General features: G+C 33.4%; 1 protein-coding gene across 1 annotated transcript in view; it reads left to right on the plus strand.

Moving 5' to 3' along the window:
• Positions 1–26,725, plus strand: part of DACH2 (dachshund family transcription factor 2) — a 619,342-nt gene that overhangs the window by 481,393 nt on the left and 111,224 nt on the right. The window contains exon 7 of the mRNA XM_059910621.1: positions 3,256–3,391. Coding sequence (XP_059766604.1) covers positions 3,256–3,391 — 136 coding nt within the window. The remainder of the gene's footprint in view (positions 1–3,255; positions 3,392–26,725) is intronic.

The following is a 26,725-nucleotide window of genomic DNA, read 5'->3' on the forward strand; positions in this document are numbered from 1 at the left end:
AGATTTGCAATTTTCCTTTTTAAATGCCCTTATTGATTTGTTGCAAATACTGTTAACCCTGTATTTGGCAAATGGTGAAGACATTATCACTTGTGTTCCATTTGTAATAAAACAGATTAACTTGCTGTGAAAATTTAACTAGGCTGAGACACAACAGTAGCCACCTAATGAACCAAAACACATTGCAGTTAAGTAGCTAAATAGATGCATACTGATTACAGGGCTGAAAAATGGATCTGTTTACTTGCAAAGTAGAAATTGTTTATAGAACTAGTCATTATTTTAGGAGAAATTAAACATTCCCAGTTTCCTACAGATTTTTTTTTTAAACCCACCTAATTCTTAATCAGTATAAGGCACTGGATTCATCTAATGTTGTTTACATGGTGAAAAAAGTCTGACCTCTGTGAGGTCTTAGGAGACAATAACAATGATTGAACCTTGATGGAATTTGGAAAGTGCAGGCTACAAAATATTAAAGCAGAAATATGACTATGCAAAATGTTAGCTCTAAGTAGCTCTAAGTCATGTTTTAAAAGTTAATTTATTTTTCCACCTAATGTACTGTTCAAAATGTCAAAGAAAGAGTTTAAAAGTATATTATTTGAGTTCATATTATTTGTTCATATGAAAATTTTAAACATTTTGGAGGATTCCTCTTTAGAGCATTGTATTTTTTCTCATTATTTATAGTATTTTCTATTTGTGTAGATGTTCTTCCAATTTTTTAAAAATTCAGCATAAGTTTTCATTTTTTAAGCAGGGTGAGCAAGTTCAAGTATCACTGTCACTTGAATTCTCTTGCTTTTCCAAACCATCAGTTTTATGAATCACCCCCAAATTTTCCATTTTTATTATGACAGCATATATTGCTGTGTATTGTTCCTGTTTGCCACTACACAGTGATTTTGTTTGTTCAGTTCTATTTTTGCTCAGTAACTGCTGTACTTTGTCCCTATCCATTCACTTACAGGTCCATTAGAGATAAACATAGTTATTAAATTACATATTTTTCAGCAAATATCCAATGTTAGAATTCAAAGACTGGACACATTTTAGCATAGAATCATTGAGACTACACAACAGTGAAAAGCAAAAAATAATTTTGACCTCATATATGAAATTCCTTTCGTTGGGGTGTGTGTGTGTATGTTCACATGCTATTTAGGGATTATATTTTTAATCACTATACTTTAGGTTGAATTTCACAGCTGATGAACTACTAGTCTTTTCAAAAAGTAAAATGATGTGGTATAAAGTCTATATATAATTTGCTGCCCATCTCCATACCATCCCTCCAAAATACAAATATAATTATTTGGAAAAAAAATGATTCTCTTCTTCTGCTTTGCTTATAGTGTCTTTTGATCTTGCCCTGTGTACATAGTATTGCAACTGTATACTTAACTGTATACTAAATATAAATGAAATATATATTTCTCTGTCTTAAAACATTGTTTTTGAAGCATGACAAAAGTTATAGAGCCTTTAAGGTGTAGTATATATTTACAATTATTGGTATTTAATAACTATATCATATTGCAGCTAATATACTCAAAGTCAGCTATTCATTTCATTAAAATTATCAAATGTTAACTAAATGCTAAATAATAATATATAAAACACCATTTAAAAATGAACATACTACATTGATGACTATATTAGTTCTTTATTGCTTCTGTAACAAATTATGACAAATTAAGTAGCTTAAAACAATGCAAATTTATTATATTACAGTTCTGTAGGTCAGATGTCTGACATGGCTATCATTGAGCTAAAATCAAGCTGCTGGCAAGAGTGCATTTCTTTCTGTAAGCTCCCAATAAAGAATCGGTTTCCTTGCCTTTTCCAACTTATCTCTCTGACCATTCTTCCATAATCATATCTTCCTCTGACTTTCCTTTCTGCCCCCAAGATAATCCAGTGTAATAGCTCTATCTCAGGGTTCTCAGTCACATCTGAAAAGTCCATTTTGCCATGTAAGATAACATATTCACAGGCTCTAGCTCTTAGGATATGGACTAAACATCTTTGGCGGGGCAGGGGGGCACTATTCTGTCTGCCACAATGATAGACATTGCAAAATGCTAATTTCCACTAATGAAATAATAACCTTTAACTCTCATAATATTAATTTTGCATTAAACAGTTTTTCTTTAAGGAATTTATCAGTTTTGGACCTCTTGTGCAAAATCATTGTGAAAATGTATAAGAACATATTTGACAAACTAATTTTTAATGTTATGATGATTAGAATACTGAGGTTGTAATTACACATAATTAGACAGAACATTTAATTTAAGAAATTTATTATGGATGAATTAAATATTTTATAGAATAAACATTCTCTGTCCCAGCATGTCTATCACTGAGTCACATTTATTGCATATATGGATAAACACTACAATGTGTTTTTTTAATTGATCAAATTAACTAAATGATTTTCAGATTTATTCATCAGTTTGTGATGCATAAGCACAGTGAATAACTTCAGAGTTTTTAGCAATATTCATTATCACAAAAGTCCTGAGAACCATAACCATTAATGTTGAGATATGTAAAAGAAATATTTTATTTTTATTCAAATTCATAATTTAAAACTATAAAAATCTAAACAGTACTAATGAACTGATGTTGATAGGTCTTAGTGTTAGTTTTAAAAACCCATCATTGTGTCCTGTGACTATCAAAGTATTTTGTTTGCAAAATTCAACATGAATTCCTAAGGTCTGATAGATCACAAGTATATTATTGCCATAATTTTTGTCAGTGCAGAATGACACAACATGTACCAGGTGCCACTATTTGTAAGTTTTATTCCAGGGTTCCAGGTGTTTACCTTTGGGGGATCTTCTTACTCAGACAGTAAGCTCACCCTCCAGGTTATGGCCTGAACATTATATCAATGTAGAAGCTTACAATAACAAATTTTCACTAACAATAGTCACTTCACTTTGTAATCCTTGATGAATTTCCTAGGAAAGGAAATGGAAACTAACCTTTCTTGAGCTCTACCATGTATCTGGCATAGCACTGAGCCTTTTCACTCTTTCTCTTATTTAACCCTCACAATATCCCATTAATTTCCCAAGAACAAAAAATATGGTTTTGTCTGAAGATATGTGTTTAAGACCAAGTATTATGGATGTATGCACTTTCAGGATGAGAGGTCAACATTTCAAATGTTATGGACTCCACCAATGTGAAAAACTTGGTGCAAGATCACATTTCCTTTTGTGTTTCCTTTTGTGTAAGGAACGGATCCCAGAGAGTCCTTCTCCTGCTCCTTCCCTGGAAGAGGGTCATCGCCCTGGGAGCCAGACCTCCTCCCACCCCAGCAGCAGCGTGTCCAGCTCTCCCTCTCAGATGGATCACCATTCGGAGAGAATGGGTGAGTATCTCACCTGAAGCAAGGAACTGAAAGAGAATCTTTCAGGAAATTCTTCATTAGGCAATAGAGAGGGGAGAAAAACCTGGGGGAATTGATACTTTTTGAAAAGTGATGATTTTTTATTACTGAAGCAATATGAACAACAAAAAAGGTGTTAAAAGTTTGTTCTCTGGAAGGGGCTTCATTTACTGTATCACTGGATCTCATGGGAACAATTTGATGGGATTTTTGTAGAGTATATGTTAATTCAATGTGCTGGTATTTGGCAGCTAGTGTGATACAAATCACTTGCTATATTCACAGCACGCTTTGAATAATGGAAGATAAAATATCCTTTGGACAGTTGATCATGTAAGAGTGATTAAAAAGTGAATCAATATATGATTTGCAATAATCTCAGCAATTTAGATCACAAATTTTAACATGATTTTTCCTACGTTTCTTTTTTATTGTTTCAGAAGTCTTACACCACAGACACTATTCCAGAAATATTATAATGTTATTGTCAGTGATCTGGCATATTGGAGACTTGAATCTAGACACAGTCTGGCACTAACTAGCTATGAGATCTTGGGTATGTCACTTAACCACAATGAGTATCTTTACCTAACATATGGATATAGTTACTGCTCTGCCTATTGCACTGGAGTTTTATGAGGTCAAATGAAATAATATGTGGAAAAAACACTTCAGAAATTTAAAGCGCTAAGGAAATGTGAGGGATAAGCACTATTTTTCTCTGTGTGGCTTTGCCTTGATTGCTTATCATCTCCTGCTGTTTGATCCTACTCAGGTATACAGACATTACTCAGTGCATTCAGCTATAACAAATTCTCATTTGGTATATAATAAGTATGAACCAAGTGAGCTAGGTAAAATCTTCATTAATCTTCTGTACCTACACAATCCAATTTCCTAAGTATCCATTTCCTTTAGGGAAAATAGTATCTTATCTTCTTTTAGTCTTACTATAGGGACATTTTTAATGTAAACTCTAAATTTTTACACTTCATAAGAGTGATTGCTTCAAGACTCTCCAAAATAATGTTTTTATGGGGGAGAAAAGGAATTTGAGGGATTAGGGAAGGTGTTAGGTTCTGGATTTGTGGTGGGGAAGGACAAAGATGATTTCTCTCTTGTGGAAATTCATCCAAGTCTCACTTAGCTTGTCGATATTATATATTCTTTATAACGATTTAGCTTCATAGTGAGCCCAGTGGGTCTCAAATCTGGCTCCCCATTATAATCACCTATGGAGCATTTACAAATCTGGATGCCCAGGCCACACACTCAGGGTCTCATTTACCTGGTCTGGAATAGAGCCTAGAAGGAGTGTTTTGTTTTGCTTTTCAGTATCTTCTCAGGACATTCTAATGTGCAGCCAGAGTTAACCACTGAATTAGAACTTGTAGCTAATGGCCATAAGGGAGTAAATTTAATTCCTGGAAGAGGTGACAGAGGTTTTCTAGCTTTACTCTGTTCTGTGGATACAGACTAACCTACTAGTTACAATATTGTGTGCAACAGATTCAAGGGAGTCTGAGCAAGACCTGTGGGGGTAGCCAGATGACCATAAAGGAATCAAGAAACATACATTCTTCTATTAGGATAATCTTTGTACTGATGAGGGAGGGCAGTAGAGAGGAAAAAGAGAGAGATAATTATTTATTGAGTGCTGGCTAAAAGCAGAGTACACAGGGAAATATGTGTACTCTGTAATAGACATATCATAAGAGATGTCATACTTAGAAATAAACTATATCCAAAGCAATATAATATTCTAAAAAAAATCTTGACAACATAAAACATTTCTTATTCCACTGGCAGTAATTATACTCTCTATGCACATTCCACAATTGTCCAAGCGTGATAGTGAGATTGTCTATAAGTGAATTAAAAGGTTTGATGATTTTTGGTTTAAAGTGACCATACTTTATTGATAGTGCTATATAACATTTTAATAAAATATAACTAAAGAGAATTAAATGATAAACTGAAATTGACATGATTTTCCTCTTTCAATATAAATGTCTTGTGAAGAAGCACTTACAATTACCAGAAAATTATATTTTATCTATTAATTTTGCTATATATTTGCAAAAACTCTACAAAGTAAACTAAATTCATAATTATTTTAAACTCATGAGATTAAGTGCAAAATTCTCTCTGAAGCATTTTGGGAAATATATTATTAATTATGGAGGTAAATAGCTAATTTGCACATGAATTTCAAAAAAGGAAATATTTTAAATGATTTAAAGAAAATACATTGTAAATTATATATATACTATGTATTAATTATACTTTAAAATTCATATGATTAAGCAGCTTATTGATTTTTAAATTGTATGATCATCAGACCAACAAAAATCTTTTCAGTTGTTCAGAAGTAGAAGTGTATAAAATTCATGTTGTTATTGGAGTAAAATAGCTATTTATGTAATGGTTTTCTGCTTTTCTTTTGGGTGTTTTGCAAGAAAATTACTCAGTTATATCTCTTATTTATAGTTATGATGCCCAACAATAGAGAGGAACTTCTTGTTGATCAGGATAATGGACCAACCATCAAAAAATTCCAAAGGGAAAATAAAGGTAAAATGACTTTTGCTTATTTGATGTACATATAAAGATCAGATACTAACTCAATTAACATCCCATTGCTGTATATTGCATCCACATTTCCCTAAGTCAGAATAGATCCATACTGGCTTTGGATAAATTCTTTTAGTAGTAAAAAAATAATATTTACCTGAAGCTTGTTTATTTGATGCTATAAATAACATATTAGCCCGAAGTTTCTCTGTGCCTATGGTTGGAAACTTTACCCTAAGTCCTTTTATTATGCCTGATCCAAGACATCTGATTCTCTTTTTATTATGTATGCACTTTGTTGACTATATTTAAATGAATCACCATTTGATGGTTATGTTTGAAAAACTTGAGTTGCTGTCATAGAGGAGAGATGTTCCCCTCAACACTCAAAAGTGATTTTAAAAGTATATGCTAATTTGGACATTTCAGAGGAAAGTTTAGCAAGCAGCTCCAATCAGGTATTTACCTATAATATTGATAGATATGACATCAATCTGGCTTGTAATCAACTGACAAACGTGTCATTTCTGCACAGTATCCAATTTTTTCTTAGGATATCCGTTTAAAGAAGATAGGGAAAGTAAGAATTTCAAAGACAGGCTTTCTGATATGAAAACTGAGTAAAACTTTGTTTAAAAGTCTGTAAAGGTAAGAGTAAAGGAAAATATATCAGCATATGTTATAGGCTATGCATTATGACTGTCACCATGAGTTAGTAACTCTAAGCTAAAGAACATAAGCTAACATGTAATTTATCAGATCATCAGATGGTCTGATTGTACTTCACTATAGGCTGCATTTTTCCATCTTTAATAAAGATGCTCATAATATACAGAAAAAAACACTCCATGAGCTGAAGAGTTAATGGAGAAATTTTTTATTTCTTCTCTAGACTGAACTTGCTTTCTAATTACCTAGATGAGCATTTTAGTTAGAATTTGGAATAATGTATAATTTTAATTTCATTGATCCATTGTTGGTTTCCTTGCCACATGTTTTGTCTTTTCTTATCCAAATACTGAAAGACTGTACCCTCTGGGGCCCCAAGATGTAAATGCTTGATTTCAGAAAAGTTGTCAGAATGGAAGTCAGGTTCAGTATATTAAACTACCCAAACTCTTACACAGGTAATGGAATTATAGTTAAAGATGAAATTTCATTCATAACTCAAAAACAATTTGTTCCTGAAACTTCTTTCCTAGCAAGTCATGACTATTTGAAGGACAGCTTGGAAGTAAAGCATATTTTCTAGGAAAATCTCAAGCTGTACATGATACATATGACTCTGTCAGAACTGCAAACCTCATAAGTCAAAATGGCATTTAGGACTGGCCTGTTTGCTGCAGTGTTCAAGTACACACTGCTGTGTCTTATTAAAAATCAGCTGGAGTGCTAGTACAGATGTACAGTAGCCGATTTTCATAAAATACACAGTGGTATGCACTGGCATTTCTGAATCTCTTACTGTGGAATGGCACAGTTATACTCATTTCAAATGGGTTGGTCACACATCCTGGTGAGGACATTAATAGACCGGAGTGGCATATTAAACTGTACTTCTCTGGTTATAATGGAAAACTTTATTTTAAATGAGATTTTCTATGTTAAGTTCTACCAGTTACATTTGTACTTAAGATAAAATATATTTTCCTCAAATAGATTTTAGTTCTTAAAAGGGAATGCAGTTAAAGTAGAAGTCTCAACATTTATTAAGTTTGACAAGTAGGCAGTTTATACAACTGTGGCAAACATATGTTTTCACATCTGTTTTGAGTAATATCGTGATTTTAAAAATGATTTATAGCTCTGGAAATTATAAAATGCCAGCTTTGCTGTTATGTGGAAATTTTCAGAAAATGATTAGAGTATGCTTCATGTAGCCCGCCTCTTACTCTATGTTGTAAAATTGGGTGACAGCCAGTGTGATAATTTGTATTTTGCCTTAAATTTTCATATGCAGACATTTCAAAGTCTATATGATCTGGGCTTTCATGCAGTGAGTTCCATTTAGACTGTGTCCAACATGACTTACCAAAATTGCTATTTTAGTTTTGACTCAAGTATTTTGACTAAACTAACTCGTCAATCAAATAAAGCCTTTGATTTTATTTTTCCACAGACTTAGTCAAACAAATTGACCAAATCAATCACATGTTATGACATTGTGTTACATAGTTTTCAGCAATCAGTTCTGGGATTCTTTAGAGTAGAGACTTTGGGACTATCCACCTTACTTCACCCATGTGGAAGCAAAGGTCCAAAACAAGACCCTCTTCCCTTGGCAGCCACTGGTCTCCCAAACTGCTGTCAGAAATAGGGGCTTTTTGATATTTTGCATTTTGTATTGAATGTATCTATTGAAAACTTTATATGTATGAGAAGTATTGATGGTCAAATTTGGAATGCTGTATAAACATTGGAACAATAAATTTATCATCTAGCTACTGAAACATTACATGACTTGAGTCCACTGAAACATTACATTTTAAATCAGTCCACAGGCTACAGATGAAAAGCTAATAGTTTTAACATCCTTTGATCATAAGACTCTAAAGTATATCTCATCTAAAATAAAGGTACTATCATATTTATTTTTATACAAATAGGCTAATTTCAGTTTAGAGGAGGGCTTGGGCTATATATTGACACTATAATAATGTAAATACTTTCTATTCAATCAGATGCTTCTCCCTCTTAATCTATTCCTGAGACAATCTCAGGTACTACACTAAATCATTTTTGGAAGGTGTTTGGAAATGATTATGACCCTGGTTAAAATGGAAAATATATCTGATGAATATTATATTTTTTGAATAAGAGAGAGTAAAGTATTGGGCCGACTAAAATATAAACATCATTACAAATAAACTTTATGATGACATTAAAATACATAAAGGAAGGTGAAAGAAATAATTTTGTGCATTTTATGCCATTCAGTGATTCCAAATAGAAATGAGAGAAAGAAGAAACATATCTTACCGGAAATTTTCTTTGAATTACCTTCATTTTTAAAAATTTTATTTAGAAACAGTTGTGGACTCAAATTAAGTTGCAAAAAGAATACATAAAGATCTTGTGTAAACCCTTCAACCAGTTTCCCCCAATGGCAAAATCTTATATAAGTTTACCCCGATATGAAAATCAGAAGTTTTACATTGCTATGTCCACAGACTTTACTCAAATTTCACCAGTTTTACATGAATTCATTGGTGTGTATGTCTGCATGTATCCTTCTATGGAATTTTATCACATGTCTAGATTTGTATAACCACCAGCACAATCAAGATATAGGACTGTTCTATCACCACAGGGATGTCTCTCCTGCTATTCCTTTATTGTCTCCCTCTGCACTCCATGATCCCTAACCCCTGAAAACCACCGTTTTCCATCTTTATAATTCCATCATCCTAAGAATGTTCTAAAATTGGAATCTTGCAGTATATGACTTTTTAAGATTGACATTTTTTCACTTAGCAAAATTCCCTTGATATTCATTCAGATTGTTGCATGTGTCAATAGTTTTCCTTTTTTATTACTGAGTAGTATTCTATGGTATGCATGTACCAGAGTTTGTGTAATCATTTATCCATTGTACGACATCTCATTGTGTCCAGTTTTTGTCTATTATTAATGAAACTTCTAGGAACACTTATGTACAGGTTTTTATGTAGATATAACTTTTCATTTCTCTGGGACAAATGCTCAAGTGCTGGGTCATGTGGTAAGTGTATGTGTAGTTTTATAACAATCTGCCAAACTATCTCTCAGAGTGGCTGGATCATTTTTATATCCCCACCAGCAATACATGAGTGGTCCAGGTTCTCCACATCTTTACTAGCATTTCGTGTGGTCCTTTTTTTAAAAAAAAGAAAAAAATTAGCTCTTCACATGGGTGCATGTAGCGATATCTCATTGCAGTTTTAATTTTCATTTCTCTAAGGGCTAGTGATATTGAACCTCTTGGTTGTATATCACGTTTGATGAAATGTCTCTCTTCATGTATTTTCCCCATTTTCCAATTGGTTTGTTTTTATTTTGTTGAATTATGAGAATTCTTTACATATTCTACATACAAGTCCTTTATCAAATATGTAGTTTGCAAATATTTTCCCCACTCTGTAGCTTATTTTTATAACCTGTTAAAAGGGTCATATGCAGAGCAAAAGTTTTTAATTTTGATGAAGTCCAGTTTGTAATTTTTTTCTGTTATGGTGCTTTTCCTGTCAAGTCTAAAATCTCTTTACCTAGTCTTAGGTCCTGAAGATTTTCTCCTGTGTTTTCTTCTCTGTGTTTTATGGTTTTACTTTTTACATTTATGATCGTTATCTCAACTCAAGGTTCTTGTTGTTTTTCTGCTCCAGCACCATTTGTTGAAAAGGCTATTCTTCCTTCATTGAATTGCTGTGGTGATTTATCAAAAATCAGTAATCTGTACTTATTCAGGACTATTTCTTTATTCAGTTTTACCTATCTATGTATCTATCCTTCTACCAGTACCACAGTCTTGATTATTGAAGCCCCATAGTAAGTTTTAATATCTGATAGAATTACTCCTTCTACTTTATTCTTTTTTTTCCAAGATTTTCATGGCTATTCTAGAGACTGTGACTTTTCCATATATTTTATAAAAGATAGTATATGTCTATAAAAAACCTTGCTGGGGTTTTGATATTAATTACATTAAAACTATAGATTAATTTGGGAAAAATGACATCTTTACTATTTTGAGTCTTTCAATACATGAGTACAGTATGTCTTTCCATTTATTTAGGTTTTCTGCCTTTCATCAGCAAAGTTAGCTTTTGGCATACAAGTTCTGTACAAGATTTGTTAAATTCATACCTAAGTATTTCATTGTTTGTATAATTATAAATGGTTTGAATAACTATAAATGTGTTTGTATTCTCAAATTCAGTTTTCACACTACAGCTTTCTTAGTATATAGAAATACTGTTGATTTTTATACGTTGGTCTTGGATCCTGCCATCTTACTTAACCTCACTTATTAGCTCTACAAGTTTTTTGGTTGGTTTTAATCCTTGGGATTTCCTACATATGCATTCAGACCATGCCATCTGTAAATAAAAACAATTTATTTCTGCCTTTTTAATTTATGGGAATTTTATTTCTTTTTCTTGCCTTATTGCCATGGCTGGGACTTTTAGTACTACATTGAAAAACAGTGATGAATGTGGACATCCTTCACTTCTTTCTGATTTTAGCAGGAAAACGTTCAGTTTTTCAACATTATGTATGATATTATCTGTACATTTCTTTGTAGATACTCTTTATCTAGTTGAGGTAATTTAGCTCTGCTGTTAATTGGCTGAAAGTTTGTATCATGAATGAGTGTTGTATTTTGTCAAATGAATTTTCAGCCTATGTTTATAGGATAGTATGATTTAAAAAAATTTTTAGCCTGTTGATATGGTGAAATACATTGATTGATTTTTCAATGTTAAACCAGCCTCACATACCTGGAATAAATCATACTTGGTTACCGTGTGTAATTCTTTTTATACATTGTGGGATTTGGTTAGCTAATATTTTGTTTGCAATTTTGCATCTATATTCAGGAGGGATTGGCCTGCAGTCTGTTTTTGACAATGGCTTGGTATTTAGTGTCATAGTAACACTTGTCTCATAAAATGAATTGGGAAGGGTTTCTTCTCTTTCTTGGAAGAAATTATGTAGAATTGGTATCAATTCTTTTTAAAATGTTTGGTTAGAATTATTCAGTGAAACCATTTGGGTGCAAAAGTTTCATTTTGGGGATATTTAAAAATTCTGGATTCAATTTCCTTAACAGTCATAGGAATATTCAGACTATTTTTCCTATTAAGCAAGTTTTGGTAGTCTGTGTTTTTAAAGAGTTGATCTATTTAATCTAACTTATTGAATTTATGTGCATAGTATTGTTTGTAGTATTCCTTGTTATCCTTTTGATATCTGTGGAATACTGATAATGGTAATTTGTGCCTTCTCTTTTGTAATTGTCATTCCAGCTAGAGGTTTTCAAATTTTATTGATCTTTTCAAACTGTCAGCTTTTGCTTCTTTGATTTTCTTTATTGTTCCTTTGCTTACAATTTCATTTATTTCTACTCTTACCTTTATTAGTGCCCTTTTCTGCTTGGTTTGTTTATTTTGCTCTTCTTTTTTCTAGTTTCTTAAAGTGGGAGCTTAGATAATTTATTTTACCCCTTTTCTCTTTTCTAATATGAGTATTTAATATAATAAAATTTCTTCTCAGTACTGGTTTAACTAAGTTTTACTAATTTTGATATGTTGTATTTTTATTTTCATTCAGTTCAAAGTATTTCATAAGTATTTACGCATAATTTTCTCTTTCTGTTGTTCTTTATTTCTTCTTGATGTTCAAATTTTCCTTCTCTTATTTCCTTTTTGTTTAGACAATTTTCTTTAGCCATTCTTTTAAAGTAAGTTGGCTGGCAACAAATTCTCTTAGTTTTCCTTCATCTGAGAGTTTCTCCATTTCCCCTTCATTCCTGAAGGATATTTTTACCAGATACATAATTCTGGGTTGATGATTATTTTTTCAGCACTTGAAAAATGTTGTCCCATTTCCTTCTGGCCGCCATGGTTTCTGATGAGAAATCCACTGCTGTTTGAACTGCTTTTCCTCTGATAGGTAATGACTGACTACTTTCAAGATTTTTTCTTTGTCTTTGGTTTTAGAAGTTTGACTATGATGTGTCTTGGTGAAGATTTCTTTGGATATATCCTGTTTGGAATTTGTTCAGCTTCTTGAGTCTGTAAGTGCATGTCTTTTGACAAATTTAGGAGGTTTGGGGACTTTATTTCTTTGAGTAGATTTTTAGCCTTGCCCTCTTTCTCCTCTCCTTCTAGGACTCCAATGACACAAATGTTGGATCTTCTGTCATAGTTCCACATACCTCTGTAGCTCTTTTTCTCTCTTATTTTTTTTTCCAAAGTGTGTTTTCGCCCTCTTGTTCAGATTAAGACATTTCTATTTTTCTATTTTTAAGTTCACTGATTCTTTCATCTGCCCTCTTCACTCTATGTATTGAGCCTGTCCATTGAGTTTTAAAATTTTGGTTATTTTAGTTTTCAGTTCTAAAATGTCCATTTGCTTCTTTTTGAACATTTTTATTATTTTTTTTTTTTTTTTGCTGTAACTTTCCATTTCTTTGCTGATATTTTCTATTCTTTCATTTGTTTCACACATCTTTGTAATTGTTCATCGAAGTATTTTTATAATGACAGCTTTAAAATCATCTGTGAAATCTTAGGGTTCATTGTCTTTAGTCATTCAAGTTGATATATTCCAGGTTCTTGGTTTCACAAGTGATTGTTTTATTGAAACATGGACATTTTAGGTATTATGAAACTCTGGATCTTATTTAAATCTTGCATTTTCTCAGGCGCCTCCTGACACAGCTCTGGTGGGGCAAGGGAGGCAACACTGCCTCATTTCTGCCAGGTGTGTATGGGAGTCCAGATTCTCCACTCTGCCTCCATTGAAATCCTGGGGTGAGCTGGTGCTACAGTAGTGCTGGGTGGGGGTAGTAATTCAGTCTCCTCATTCTGTTGATACCACCCTGTCTGGAAGGAGTTACTACTCTCCCTTGTGGCCTTGCCTTACATTGCACATGGCCTCATTCCCACTGAGCAGTGGCAAAAGTCTTGACTTTCCAGTATATCTCCTCTGATACCACCCAAGATGGTAAAGGGTACTGGGTAGAAGGTGGAAGTCTAGGCTCTCCATGTAGTCTCTACTGATACTGTGTGTGAGGGGGTGGCCTCATTGCTGCTAAACACTGCTAAAGTCCTGAATCTCCATTAAGCCTTCTTTTCTGACACCACCCTCACCAGTGGTGGTAGGGTTTGAAAGGCATTGGCACAGCTCATTATAGGCTGGGAAGAGTGAATTTTAGGTTTCCCATTTGGTCTTTGCTGGTGGGGTGGAGGCAGGGCTGCATATTTTTCTGGGGTGTTTGTCTGAGGTAGAGCAGTTATTGTTTAAAAGTTTTAGTATTGCTCAGCTACCCATTCCTGGTCCTTTGGCTAGAGAGAACACACTTTTCTGGGGGATTTATTTGTCTGTGCCTATTGGTGTTTCTGGATTGCTGACTTTTCCAATAGTCAGTCAGGGATATGAGAGGCAAAGAGAAATCCCAGGCTATTCACTACTGTGTTATTCCTCAGGTTCCAATGTCCCTAACTGGTCTACCTTTTCTCTACACATTCAGAGTCTTCTTATATTTGTTTTGTATATAATGCCCAGGGTTCTTAGCTGTACTTAGAGGGAGGAATAAGGAAAAGTATATCTTCTCCATCTTTTGGAGGCAGATGTCTCTTTATCTCTCCTTCATTTTTTAAAAATTGAGGTGTACCACATATATAATAAAACTCAAACATGTAACATGTACAATTCGGTGTTTTTCATTATATTCTCATGGTTGTACAAAAATCACTACTATTGAACCCCAGAACATTTTCATAAACCAAAAAAAATCCTGTACCCATTAGTAGTCACTGCACATTCCCCTTTACCCAGGCCCTGAAAATCACTAACCTGATTTCTATCTCTATGGGTTTGCCTAATCTGGATTTTTCATATAAATGAAATCATATAATATGTGGCCTTTTGTAGCTGTCTTCTTTCACTAAGAATAATGATTTCAAGGTTCATCCTTCTTATGTCTGAATATTATTCTATTGTATGGATATACTACATTTTGTTTAACCATTCATTAGTTGATGGACATTCAGGGTGTTTCCCTCTTTTGGCTATTATAGATAATGCTGCTATGAACATTTGTGTGCAGTTATTGTGTTCACTTATGTTTCCATTTGTTTTCTGTGTACACCTAGGAGTTGAATTGCTGGGTCATATATATGGTAACTCTATATTTGACCTCTTGAGGAACTACAACACTGTTTTCCAAAGTGGTTACAGAATTTTATGTTCCCAATAGCAATGTGTGAGTGTTTCAATTCCCCCCCATCCTCTTCAACACTTATTATTATCTGCTTTTTTGATTATAGCCATTCTAGTGGGTATGAAGTGTTATCATGTGGTCTTGACATGCATTCCCTGATGAATAATGATTTTGTGTATCTTTTCATGTGCTTATTGTCCATTTGCTTATCTTCTTTGGAGAAATATCTAGTTAAGTCTGTTTTGTTTTTTTTTTTTTTTTGTATTTTCAAATTGAAATGTTTGTCTTTGATGTTTCCAAGTTTTTTAAGAGTTCTTTATATATTCTGGATACAAGAACCTTGTCAGATACATGATTTTTAAACATTTTATCTCATTCTGTGGTGTGTTTTCACTTTTTTCATAGTATTGTCCATAACAAAGTTTTTAATTGTAATAAAGTTCAATTTATCTATTTTTTCTTTTGCCACATATGCTTTTGTTGTCATATCTAAGAATCCTTTGCTAAAACCAACTTTCTAAAGGTATACTCCTGTCCTTCGATCTTTGAAGATTAAACCATACTCCTTAAAGATATACTACTAATTCTTTGATCTAAGAGTGTTATTTTAGCTCTCACACTTAAACCTATGATCTCTGTTAAGTTTTGTGTTTGGTATTAGGCAGGGAACTACTTTTATTCTTTTGCAGTTGGGTATCCAATAGTCCCAGCACAATTTATTGAAAACACTATTATTTCCTCCATTGAGTTAACACCCTTGTCAAAAATCACTTGACCATAAAAGTTAAGGGTTTATTTCTGGACTCTCAATTCTATTCCATGATCAATATGTCTATCATTATGCCAGTATTACAATGTCTTGATTACTGTAACCTCATAGTAAGTTTTGAAATTTGGGAATATGAGTACTCCAATTTTTTTTATTTTTTCAAGATTATTTTGGAAATCATGGATCCCTTATATTTTCATAAGAACTTCATAATCAATTTCTAATAAAATGCCAACAGGAATTTCTATAGGGAGTATGCTGAATCTGTAGATCAATTTGGGGTGCATTGCCATCATAACAATATTAATATTTTGATCCATGAACATGGGATGTGTTTCCATTTATTATAGGTTCTCTTTAATTTCTTCAATAATGTTTTGTAGCTTTCAGAGCATAGTTTTGCACCTGTTTTGCTAAGTTTATTCATATTTTATTTTGAATGTTTTACATTCAATTGTAGATGATTGTTGTCTTAATTTCAATTTTGAATTGTTCACTGCTAGTGTATAGAAATACATTTTACTTTTCTATATTTAATTTGTATTCGTCAACCTTGTTGAACTTGGCTATTAGCTCTATGGGTTTTCTGTAGATTCTTTAAGGTTTTCTACATATAAAATCATGACATCTGAAAATGAGATCGTTTTATTTCTTCTCTTCCAATCTGTATGCCTTTTCTTTTTCTGACCTAATTCCCCTGGGTACAACGTCCAGTGCAATGTTGAATAGAAGTGGTGAGAGTGGAAATCCTTGTCTTTTTTTCCAATCTTAGGGGGAAGGTGTTCAGTCTTTCATCATTAAGTATAATGTTATCAATAGGTTTTTCATATGCCTTTTATCAGATTGAGGAAGTTTCTTTCTAGGTCTAGTTCATTGAATGCTTTACCATGAAAATATGTTAGATATTGTCATATTATTTCTCTGCTTCAATTGAGATGATCATGTGGTTTTTGTCCTTTATTCTACTAATAAAATGCTTTACATTGATTTTTCTAATTTTTAAAGGAAATTTTATTTATAATAATAATAATTATTATTATTGTTTTATTGTGGTAAGAACATTTAACTTGAGATCTATCCACTTAACAAAACTTTAAGTGCACAACACATTATTTTTATTGTAGGCACAAAGTTGTACAGCATATCTTTGGAATTTATTCATCTTACGTAACTGAAACTTTGTGCCCATTGAACAGCAACTTCCCACTCCCCTCCCTCTAGCTCCTGACAAACCACCATTCTCTCTGTTTCTATAAGCTTAACTGTTTTAGATACCTCAGATTGTGAAATCATATACTACTTGTCTTTCTGTGACTGACTTATTTCACTTAGCATGATGTCCTCCAGTTTCATCCATATTGTTGCATATGGCAGGATTTTCTTATTTGTGACTGAATAATTGTCCATTATGTATATATACCATATTTTCTTTATACATTCATCTGTTGATGGGAATTTATGTTGTTTCAATATCTTGGCTATTGTAAATAATGCTGCAATGAATTTGGGAGTGCAGATATCTCTTCAAGTTCCTGATTTCAATTCTTTTGGATATATACCCAGAATCCATCACATAGTAGTTATTTTTTTAATTTTGGGGACCCTCCATACTATTTTCCATTGTGACTGCAGCATTTTACATTCCCACTCAACAGAATACAAGTGTTTCAATTTCTCCATATCCTCACAAACATTTGTTATCTTTTTAAAATAACTGTCTTAACAGGTGTAAGTTATATCTCATTTTGGTTTTGATTTGAATTTCCCTGATGATTAGTGATGTTGACAATATTTTCATATATTTCTTGGCCATTTGTATGTCTCCTTTGGGTAAATGTCTAAGTACTTTTTAAAATCAGGTTATTTGTTTCTCTCTCTTTTTTTAATGAAGTTGTAAGAGTTCCTTCTATATTCTGTATATTAACACCTTAACACATATATAGTTCGCAAATCTTTTCTTCAGTTCTGTAGGTTGTCTTTTTACTATTTTGATTTTTCCTTTGCTGTACAGAAGCTTTTTAGTTTGATGCATAACTACTTATCTTTTTGCTTTTGTTGCTTGTGCTTTTGGTGGCATATCCAAGTAATTAGTGCCTAGACCAATGTCATGAAGGTTTCCCTCTATGTTTTCATTTAGGAGTTTTACAGTCTCGAGTCTTTAATCCATTTTGAGTTGATTTTTCTGTATGGTGTAAGATAAGGGTTTAATTTTATTATTTTTCATGTGGATATCCAGTTTTCCCAGCACCATTTTTGTTGAAGAGACTATTCATTGCCCATTGTGTATTCCTGGCACCTTTATCAAAGTCAGTTTACCATATATACATGGGTTTATTTCTGTGTTCCATTGGTCTATATGTCTATTTTTATGCTAGTACCATACTATTGATTTCTACAGCTTTGGGATGGGGTTAGTGTTAGGGTTGGGGTTAGGGTTAATTTTAAAGCAGGACTATGATGCCTCCATCTTTGTTCTTCTTTCTTAATATTGCTTTTGCTATTTGGGGTCATTTTTGTTTCTATATGAATTTTAGAATTGTTTTTTTTTCCTATTTCTATAAAAATACTATTAGGGTTTTGATAGGAATTGCACTGAATTTCTAGATCACTTTGGGTAGTATGAACATTTTAACAATAAAAGTCTTCCGATTACTGAACATGAGATGTTTTTCTATTTATTTGTGTCTTTAATTTCTTTCTTCAATATTTTGTAGTTTCAGTGTTCAAGTCTTTCACCTCCTTGGTTAAATTTATTCCTAAGTATTTTATTCTTTTTGATGCAGTTGTACTTGGGAATGTTTTCTTAATTTCTCTTTCTGATTGTTCTTTATTAGTGTATTGAAACACAACTGATTTTTGTATGTTGATTTTGAATCCTGCAAATTTAATGAATTTTTTTATTAGTTCTGATAGGCTTTTTGTGGAGTTTTTGGGGTTTTCTACATGTCACATCATGTCATTGCAAAAAGAGATATTTTCACTCTTTTTTTATGTTGAACTAAACTTTTGTTCCTTGGATAAAGTCTTCTTGGTCATGATGTATAATTATTTTTATGTGTTGCTGAATTTCAATTGCTTGTATTTTGATGAACATTTTTTGCACTTATGTTCATAATTGATATTGTTCTATAGTTTTTTCCTTTCTTGTGATGTCTTTGTCTAGTTTTAGTATCAGGGAATTACCACTTCATAGGATGAATTGGGAAACTGGCCTTACAGAATTAGCTGGGAAGTGTTCTCTAACTTCATTTTAATCTAACATATTCCATGAGTGGAAAAGTATATTGTACAATTGAGATACTCCTGTGACAAAAAATAATTATTTTTTTTTTACAGTGATGAAAGAACTATAGATAAAACAAGTGCACAACACCTGAAACAGCAATAGGCAAATGTGGTATGGGGATTAATTCTCAGAAGTTTTCTAACAATTAAACTGAAAGCATCCAGATGAGGTGAACAAAGCACAAGCAGTGAGCTGAGAAACCAAGGCATACATTAAATTCAAAGATTTTAAAAGGCAATGTTATTTTATAACATCTGCACATTGTTTGGCTTATTACTAGTTTGGATCAGTTGTGATCTGTGAACTAGACTTTTTTCATGCCATTTTTAAGGTAAATAGTTCAAGGCATGATTTTATATGTGTCCTCAATGATGTTTTTGCTGGTAAATATATGTATACACACATATATATATATATGTATATAATATGCACATATATTTCTATTATAAATATATCTCCAGATTAAAGATCAGCCATTCTTTTTGCCCATTGTGAAAGATCATGACAAAATAAAGCCTTTAATAACAATAATTTAACATTCTAGATTAAAATGACAAGGAGTTTTGAAATAACTTAAACTAGATATATCTCAATTTCTATTGCCCATACCTGAAAATCATGTTAGAACAGAGTCTGGTGCTGCTTATAAGGATGTGGTTGCTATAAGAGCACTTCTGGGTATATTTTGACAAATCTCAAACCAGACAGATCAAGCTAGTAGTTATATCTTTTAGAAACCCCTTTCTCGTTCTTTTTTCCTTCTTATCAAAATTTGTCAAGATAAGCTACAACACTTTTGACACTGTCTGGCCTGTTTTGATCATTATGACTGGATTTCACTTTTTAAAAATTATTTACACCTGATGTAGAGATTTGTTATAGTTCTCAAACATCCTTATTTGGATCATCAGCTTAAAGCCAGTAATAACACATAAAACAAACTGGATGTAACCAGAATGTATTTCTGTTATTTTTAACTAAGAGCCTTTCTTTTTTCTTTTTAACATCTTTATTAGAGTATAATTGCTTTACAATGGTGTGTTAGTTTCTGCTTTATAACAAAGTGAATCAGTTATACATATACATATGTTCCCATATCTCTTCCCTCTTGCGTCTCCCTTCCTCCCACCCTCCCTATCCCACCCCTCTAGGTGTTCACAAAGCACCGAGCTGATCTCCCTGTGCTATGCAGCTGCTTCCCACTAGCTATCTATTTTACGTTTGGTAGTGTATATATGTCCATGCCACTCTCTCACTTTGTCACAGCTTACCCTTCACCCTCCCCATATTCTCAAGTCTGTTCTCTAGTAGGTCTGTGTCTTTATTCCCATCTTACCCCTAGGTTCTTCATGACCTTTTTTTTTTTTTCTTAGATTCCATATATATATGTTTGCATATGGTATTTGTTTTTCTCTTTCTGACTTACTTCACTCTATATGACAGACTCTAGGTCCATCCACCTCACTACAAATATCTCAATTTCGTTTCTTTTTATGGCTGAGTAATATTGCATTGTATATATGTGCCACATCTTCTTTATCCATTCATCCAATGGTGGACACTTAGGTTGCTTCCATGTCTTGGCTATTGTAAATAGAGTTGCAATGAACATTTTGGTACATGACTCTGTTTGAATTATGGTTTTAAGAGCCTTTCTTAAATAATGAATGAGCCATGGTGTGTGTGTGTGTATGTGTGTGTGTGTGTGTGTGTGTCCATGTGCATACTTGCCTTTTTAAGGGAGCTAAATTCTAAGACCAGTGTTTGAGATTGTATTTAATTACAATGTGAGAGCTCAATTAAGATAAACTTACTTGTTATTACTAGTTCTACATTAATAGTCTCATAGTCATATTCATAAAGCTCTGGCCTAAGAAACTTTCTATGATGTTATTAGAGTAGTATTATTAGATTACACAGTCTATATTCAGGTTTAAGCTAATTGAAAATATAGACATTTGAATACAAATATAAAAAATAGGTTGGTTCACTTGGTTCTTCTCTATTATAAAAAAGCACTTTTTTTTTAAATCAATGTGTTAAGTCTTTTTATAAAAACATTTTATTTATTTATTTTATTTTTTGGCTGTGCTGTGTGTTAGTTGTGGCATGTGGGATATTTCCTTGCAGTGCGTGGGCTTCTCTCTAGGTGTGGTGTGCGGGTTTTCTCTCTCTAGTTGTGGTACGTGGACTCCAGGGCACGTGGGCTCTGTAGTTTGCAGCACACGGCCTCTCCAGTTGAGGTGCGCGAGCTCTCTAGTTGAGGCATGTGGGCTTAGTTGCCCTGTGACATGTGGAATCTTAGCTCCCCTAACAGGGATCGAACTTACATCCCCTGCATTGGAAGGCGGATTCTTTACAATTAGACCACGAGGGAAGTCCCAATAAAACAGCACTTTTAAAATACATTTAATCTCTTTTCATTTTCAAAGATTCTATAGTTATCCATCAATCTAGGAATATTTGTTACACAAGGAAAAAGTCTGCTGTTGGTATTTAGAAAAGTGATATATTCTGATCCAAAACAATTTATTTACAATTCCAGTAACAAATGAAAAAGTCATAGTAATGTATTTCTATTTATTCTAATTTAGTTATCCTGGTCCTTTAGAATTTATTTGTTGAGATAATAGCATCACATATTATTTACTATAACCAGAGAATGATCATGTATATTTTTAAAACTCAAACCTTCAATTTTTAGGTTTAATTTTCTAATAATAAATAGTTTTGTCAAGGTTTTAAATTATTTGCTCTGGATGTACTTGTTTGGATAACTGTATTATACAGAAGTCCCCAGGTAAAACTAAAAAAAAAAAATTTTTTTTAATTCTTTATTATGAATGAAAGTATAGTTAAACATATTAATTTACTGTGTATATTTCCATAAACAGAGTAATCTTGATGATTTCCATGGTTACAATAGATCAGAACAGATCTTGCTAAAGTACTATAGTAGAGAATGCTATAAAAATCTAATTAGCATTTGATGCCACAGTGATAGAATAACAAAAATAGTTCACACATGCACAATTTTCTCAAGGTCATAATTTGGGCCCTTAATATGACTTCAATTAATTATTTTTGTAAATAATGCTTTCTGTGCCCCACATTATTTCAGATGCTTGGAATGTAATGATTACAGTACCTTGTACTTGTACTCAAGTAGCTTGAAAATATATTCTTTAAAAAGAGATTGTGCCTTCTGTCAGTCCTTCCTTCCTGTGGCACCTTCACTCTTCGAGGAATGGGGCAGCACCTCCGGCCCGCCAGCACCAACTGAGGATCCCAGAAGCTGTCCCCTCCATAGAAGAGGACCAGGAGCTGGACAGCTTTGCTTTTACCATTTGTCCTAGGGTTCTGTCTGTCCGTCTTTTTTTTTGTTTTTTGTTATTTTTTAGTATAGATTTACAGCTTGTTATCATTGGTGGATTTGTTTTTTGGTTTGGATGCACTCTTCCTTCTTTTCAATTACTTTTTAATTTTTTACTTTTATTTTTTATTTTTTTAAACATCTTTACTGCAGTATAATTGCTTTACAATGGTGTGTTAGTTTCTGCTTTATAACAAAGTGAATCAGTTATACATATACATATGTTCCCACATCTCTTCCCTCTTGCATCTCCCTCCCTCCCACCCTCCCTATCCCACCCCTCTAGGTGGTCACAAACCCCAGAGCTGATATCCCTGTGCTATGCGGTTGCTTGCCACTACCTATCTATTTTACGTTTGGTAGTGTATATATGTCCATGCCACTCTCTCACTTTGTCACATCTTACCCTTCCCCCTCCCCATATCCTCGAGTCCACTCTCTAGTAGGTCTGTGTCTTTATTCCCATCTTACCCCTAGGTTCTTCATGACCTTTTAATTTTTTTTCCCTTAGATTCCATATACATATGTTAGCATATGGTATTTGTTTTTCTCTTTCTGACTTACTTCACTCTGTATGACAGACTCTAACTCCATCCACCTCACTACAAATAACTTAATTTTGTTTCTTTTTATGGCTGAGTAATATTCCATTCTATATATGTGCCACATCTTCTTTATCCATTCATCCAATGATGGACATTTAGGTTGCTTCCATGTCCTGGCTATTGTAAATAGAGCTGCAATGAACATTTTGGTAAATGACTCTTTTTGAATTATGGTTTTCTCAGGGTATATGCCCAGTAGTGGGATTGCTGGGTCGTATGGTAGTTCTATTTGTAGTTTTTTAAGGAACCTCCATACTGTTCTCCATAGTGGCTGTATCAATTTACATTCCCACCAACAGTGCAAGAGTGTTCCCTTTTCTCCACATCCTCTCCAGCATTTATTGTTTCTAGATTTTTTGATGATGGCCATTCTGACCGGTGTGAGATGATATCTCATTGTAGTTTTGATTTGCATTTCTCTAATGATTAATGATGTTGAGCATTCTTTCATGTGTCTGTTGGCAATCTGTATATCTTCTTTGGAGAACTGTCTATTTAGGCCTTCAGCCCATTTTGGGGTTGGGTTGTTTGTTTTTTTGTTTTTGAGCTGCATGAGCTGCTTATAAATCTTGGAGATTAATCCTTTGTCAGTTGCTTCATTTGCAAATATTTTCTCCCATTCTCAGGGTTGTCTTATGGCCTTGTTTATGGTTTCCTTTGCTGTGCAAAAGCTTTGAAGTTTCATTAGGTCCCATTTGTTTATTTTTGTTTTTATTTCTATTTATCTAGGAGGTGGGTCAAAAAGGATCTTGCTGTGATTTATGTCATACAGTGTTCTGCCTATGTTTTCCTCTAAGAGTTTCATAGTGTCAGGCCTTACATTTAGGTCTTTAATCCATTCTGAGTTTATTTTTGTGTATGGTGTTAGGGAGTGTTCTAATTTCATACTTTTACATGTAGCTGTCCAATTTTCCCAGCACCACATATTGAAGAGACTGTCTTTTCTCCACTGTATATGCTTGCCTACTTTATCAAATATAAGGTGACCATATGTGTGTGGGTTTATCTCTGGGCTTTCTATCCTGTTCCATTGATCTATATTTGTGTTTCTGTGCCAGTACCATACTGTCTTGATTACTGTAGCTTTGTAGTATAGTCTGAAGTCAGGGAGCCTGATTCCTCCAGCTCCATTTTTCGTTCTCAAGATTGCTTTGGCTATTGAGGGTCTTTTGTGCTTCCATACAAATTGTGAAATTTTTTGTTCTAGTTCTGTGAAAAGTGCCAGTGGTAGATTGATAGGGATTGCACTGAATCTCTAGATTGCTTTGGGTAGTAGAGTCATTTTCACAATGTTGATTCTTCCAATCCAAGAACATGGTATATCTCTCCATCTATTTGTATCATCTTTAATTTCTTTCATCAGTGTCTTATAATTTTCTGCATATAGTTCTTTTGTCTCCTTAGGTAGGTTTATTCCTAGGTATTTTATTCTTTTTGTTGCAATGGTAAATGGGAGTGTTTTCTTAATTTCACTTTCAGGTTTCTCATCATTAGTGTATAGAAATGCAAGAGATTTCTGTGCATTAATTTTGTATCCTGCTACTTTACCAAATTCATTGATTAGCTCTAGTAGTTTTCTGGTAACATCTTTAGGATTCTCTGTGTATAGTATCATGTCATCTGCAAACAGTGGCAGCTTTACTTCTTCTTTTCCGGTTTGTATTCCTTTTAATTCTTTTTCTGCTCTGATTGCTGTGGCTAAAACTTCTAAAACTATGTTGAATAATAGTGTTGAGAGTGGGCAACCTTGTCTTGTTCCTGATCTTAGTGGAAATGGTTTCAGTTTTTCACCATTGAGAACGATGTTGGCTGTGGGTTTGTCATATATGGCCTTTATTATGTTGAGGAAAGTTCCCTCTATGCCTACTTTCAGCAAGGCTTTTATCATAAATGGGTGTTGAATTTTATCGAAAGCTTTCTCTGCATCTATTGACATGATCATATGGCTTTTCTCCTTCAGTTTGTTAATATGGTGTATCACGTTGATTGGTGTGCATATATTGAAGAATCCTTGCATTCCTGGAATAAACCCCACTTGGTCATGTTGTATGAACCTTTTAATGTGCTGTTGGATTCTGTTTGCTAGTATTTTGTTGAGGATTTTTGCATCTATGTTCCTCGGTGATACTGACCTGTAGTTTTCTTTCTTTGTGACATCTTTGTCTGGTTTTGGTATCAGGGTGATGGTGGCCTCGTAGAATGAGTTGGGGAGTGTTCCTCCCTCTGCAATATTTTGGAAGAGTTTGAGAAGGATAGGTGTTAGCTCTTCTCTAAATGTTTGATAGAATTCGCCTGTGAAGCCATCTGGTCCTGGGCTTTTGTTTGTTGGAAGAATTTTAATCACAGTTTCAATTTCAGTGCTTGTGATTGGCCTGTTCATATTTTCTATTTCTTCCTGGTTCAGTCTCAGCAGGTTGTGCATTTCTAAGAATTTGTCCATTTCTTCCAGGTTGTCCACTTCATTGGCATAGAGTTGCTTGTAGTAATCTGTCACGATCTTTTGTATCACAAAACAGTGTCAGTTGTTACTTCTCCTTTTTCATTTCTAATTCTACTGATTTGAGTCTTCTCCCTTTTTTTCTTGATAAGTCTGGCTAATGGTTTCTCAATTTTGTTTATGTTCTCAAAGAGCCAGCTTTTAGTTTTATTGATTTTGCTATTGTTTCCTTCATTTCTTTTTCATTTATTTCTGATCTGATCTTTATGATTTCTTTACTTCTGCAAACTCTGGGTTTTTTTTTTTTTTTTTTTGTTCTTCTATCTCTAATTGCTTTAGGTGCAAGGTTAGGTTGTTTATTTGAGATGTTTCCTGTTTCTTGAGGTAGGTTGTTTATTCGAGATGTTTCCTGTTTCTTGAGGTAGGCTTGTATGGCTATAAACTTCCCTCTTAGCACTGCTTTTGCTGCATCCCATAGGTTTTGGGTCGTCGTGTCTCCATTGTCATTTGTTTCAAGGTATTTTTTGATTTCCCCTTTGATTTCTTCAGTGATCACTTCGTTATTAAGTAGTGTATTGTGTAGCCCCCATATGTTTGTATTTTTTACAGATCTTTTCCTGTAATTGTTATCTAGTCTCATAGGGTTGTGGTCAGAAAAGATACTTGATACGATTTCACTTTTCTTAAATTTACCAAGGCTTGATTTGTGACCCAAGATATGATCTATCCTGGAGAATGTTCCATGAGCACTTGAGAAAAGTGTGTATTCTGTTGTTTTTGGGTGGAATGTCCTATAAATATCAATCAAGTCCATCTTGTTTAATGTATCATTTAAAGCTTGTGTTTCCTTTTTTATTTTCATTTTGGATGATCTGTCCATTGGTGAAAGTGGGGTGTTAAAGTCTCCTACTATGATTGTGTTACTGTCGATTTCCCCTTTTATGGCTGTTAGTATTTGCCTTATGTATTGAGGTGCTCCTATGTTGGATGCGTAAATATTTAAAATTGCTATATCTTCTTGAATCAATCCCTTGATCATTATATAGTGTCCTTCTTTGTCTCTTGTAATAGTCTTTATTTTAAAGTCTATTTTGTCTGATATGAAAATTGCTACTCCAGCTTTCTTTTGATTTCCATTTGCATGGAATATCTTTTTCCATCCCCTCACTTTCAGTCTGTATGTGTCTCTAGGTCTGAAGTTCGTCTCTTACAGACAGCATATATATGGGTCTTGTTTTTGTATCCATTCAGCCTATCTTTGTCTTTTTGTTGGAGCATTTAATGCATTTACATTTAAGGTAATTATCAATATGTGTGTTCCTATTACCATTTTCTTAATTCATTTG

Source organism: Balaenoptera ricei, chromosome X (genome assembly GCF_028023285.1).
Source record: "Balaenoptera ricei isolate mBalRic1 chromosome X, mBalRic1.hap2, whole genome shotgun sequence".
Taxonomy (NCBI): Eukaryota; Metazoa; Chordata; class Mammalia; order Artiodactyla; family Balaenopteridae; genus Balaenoptera; species Balaenoptera ricei.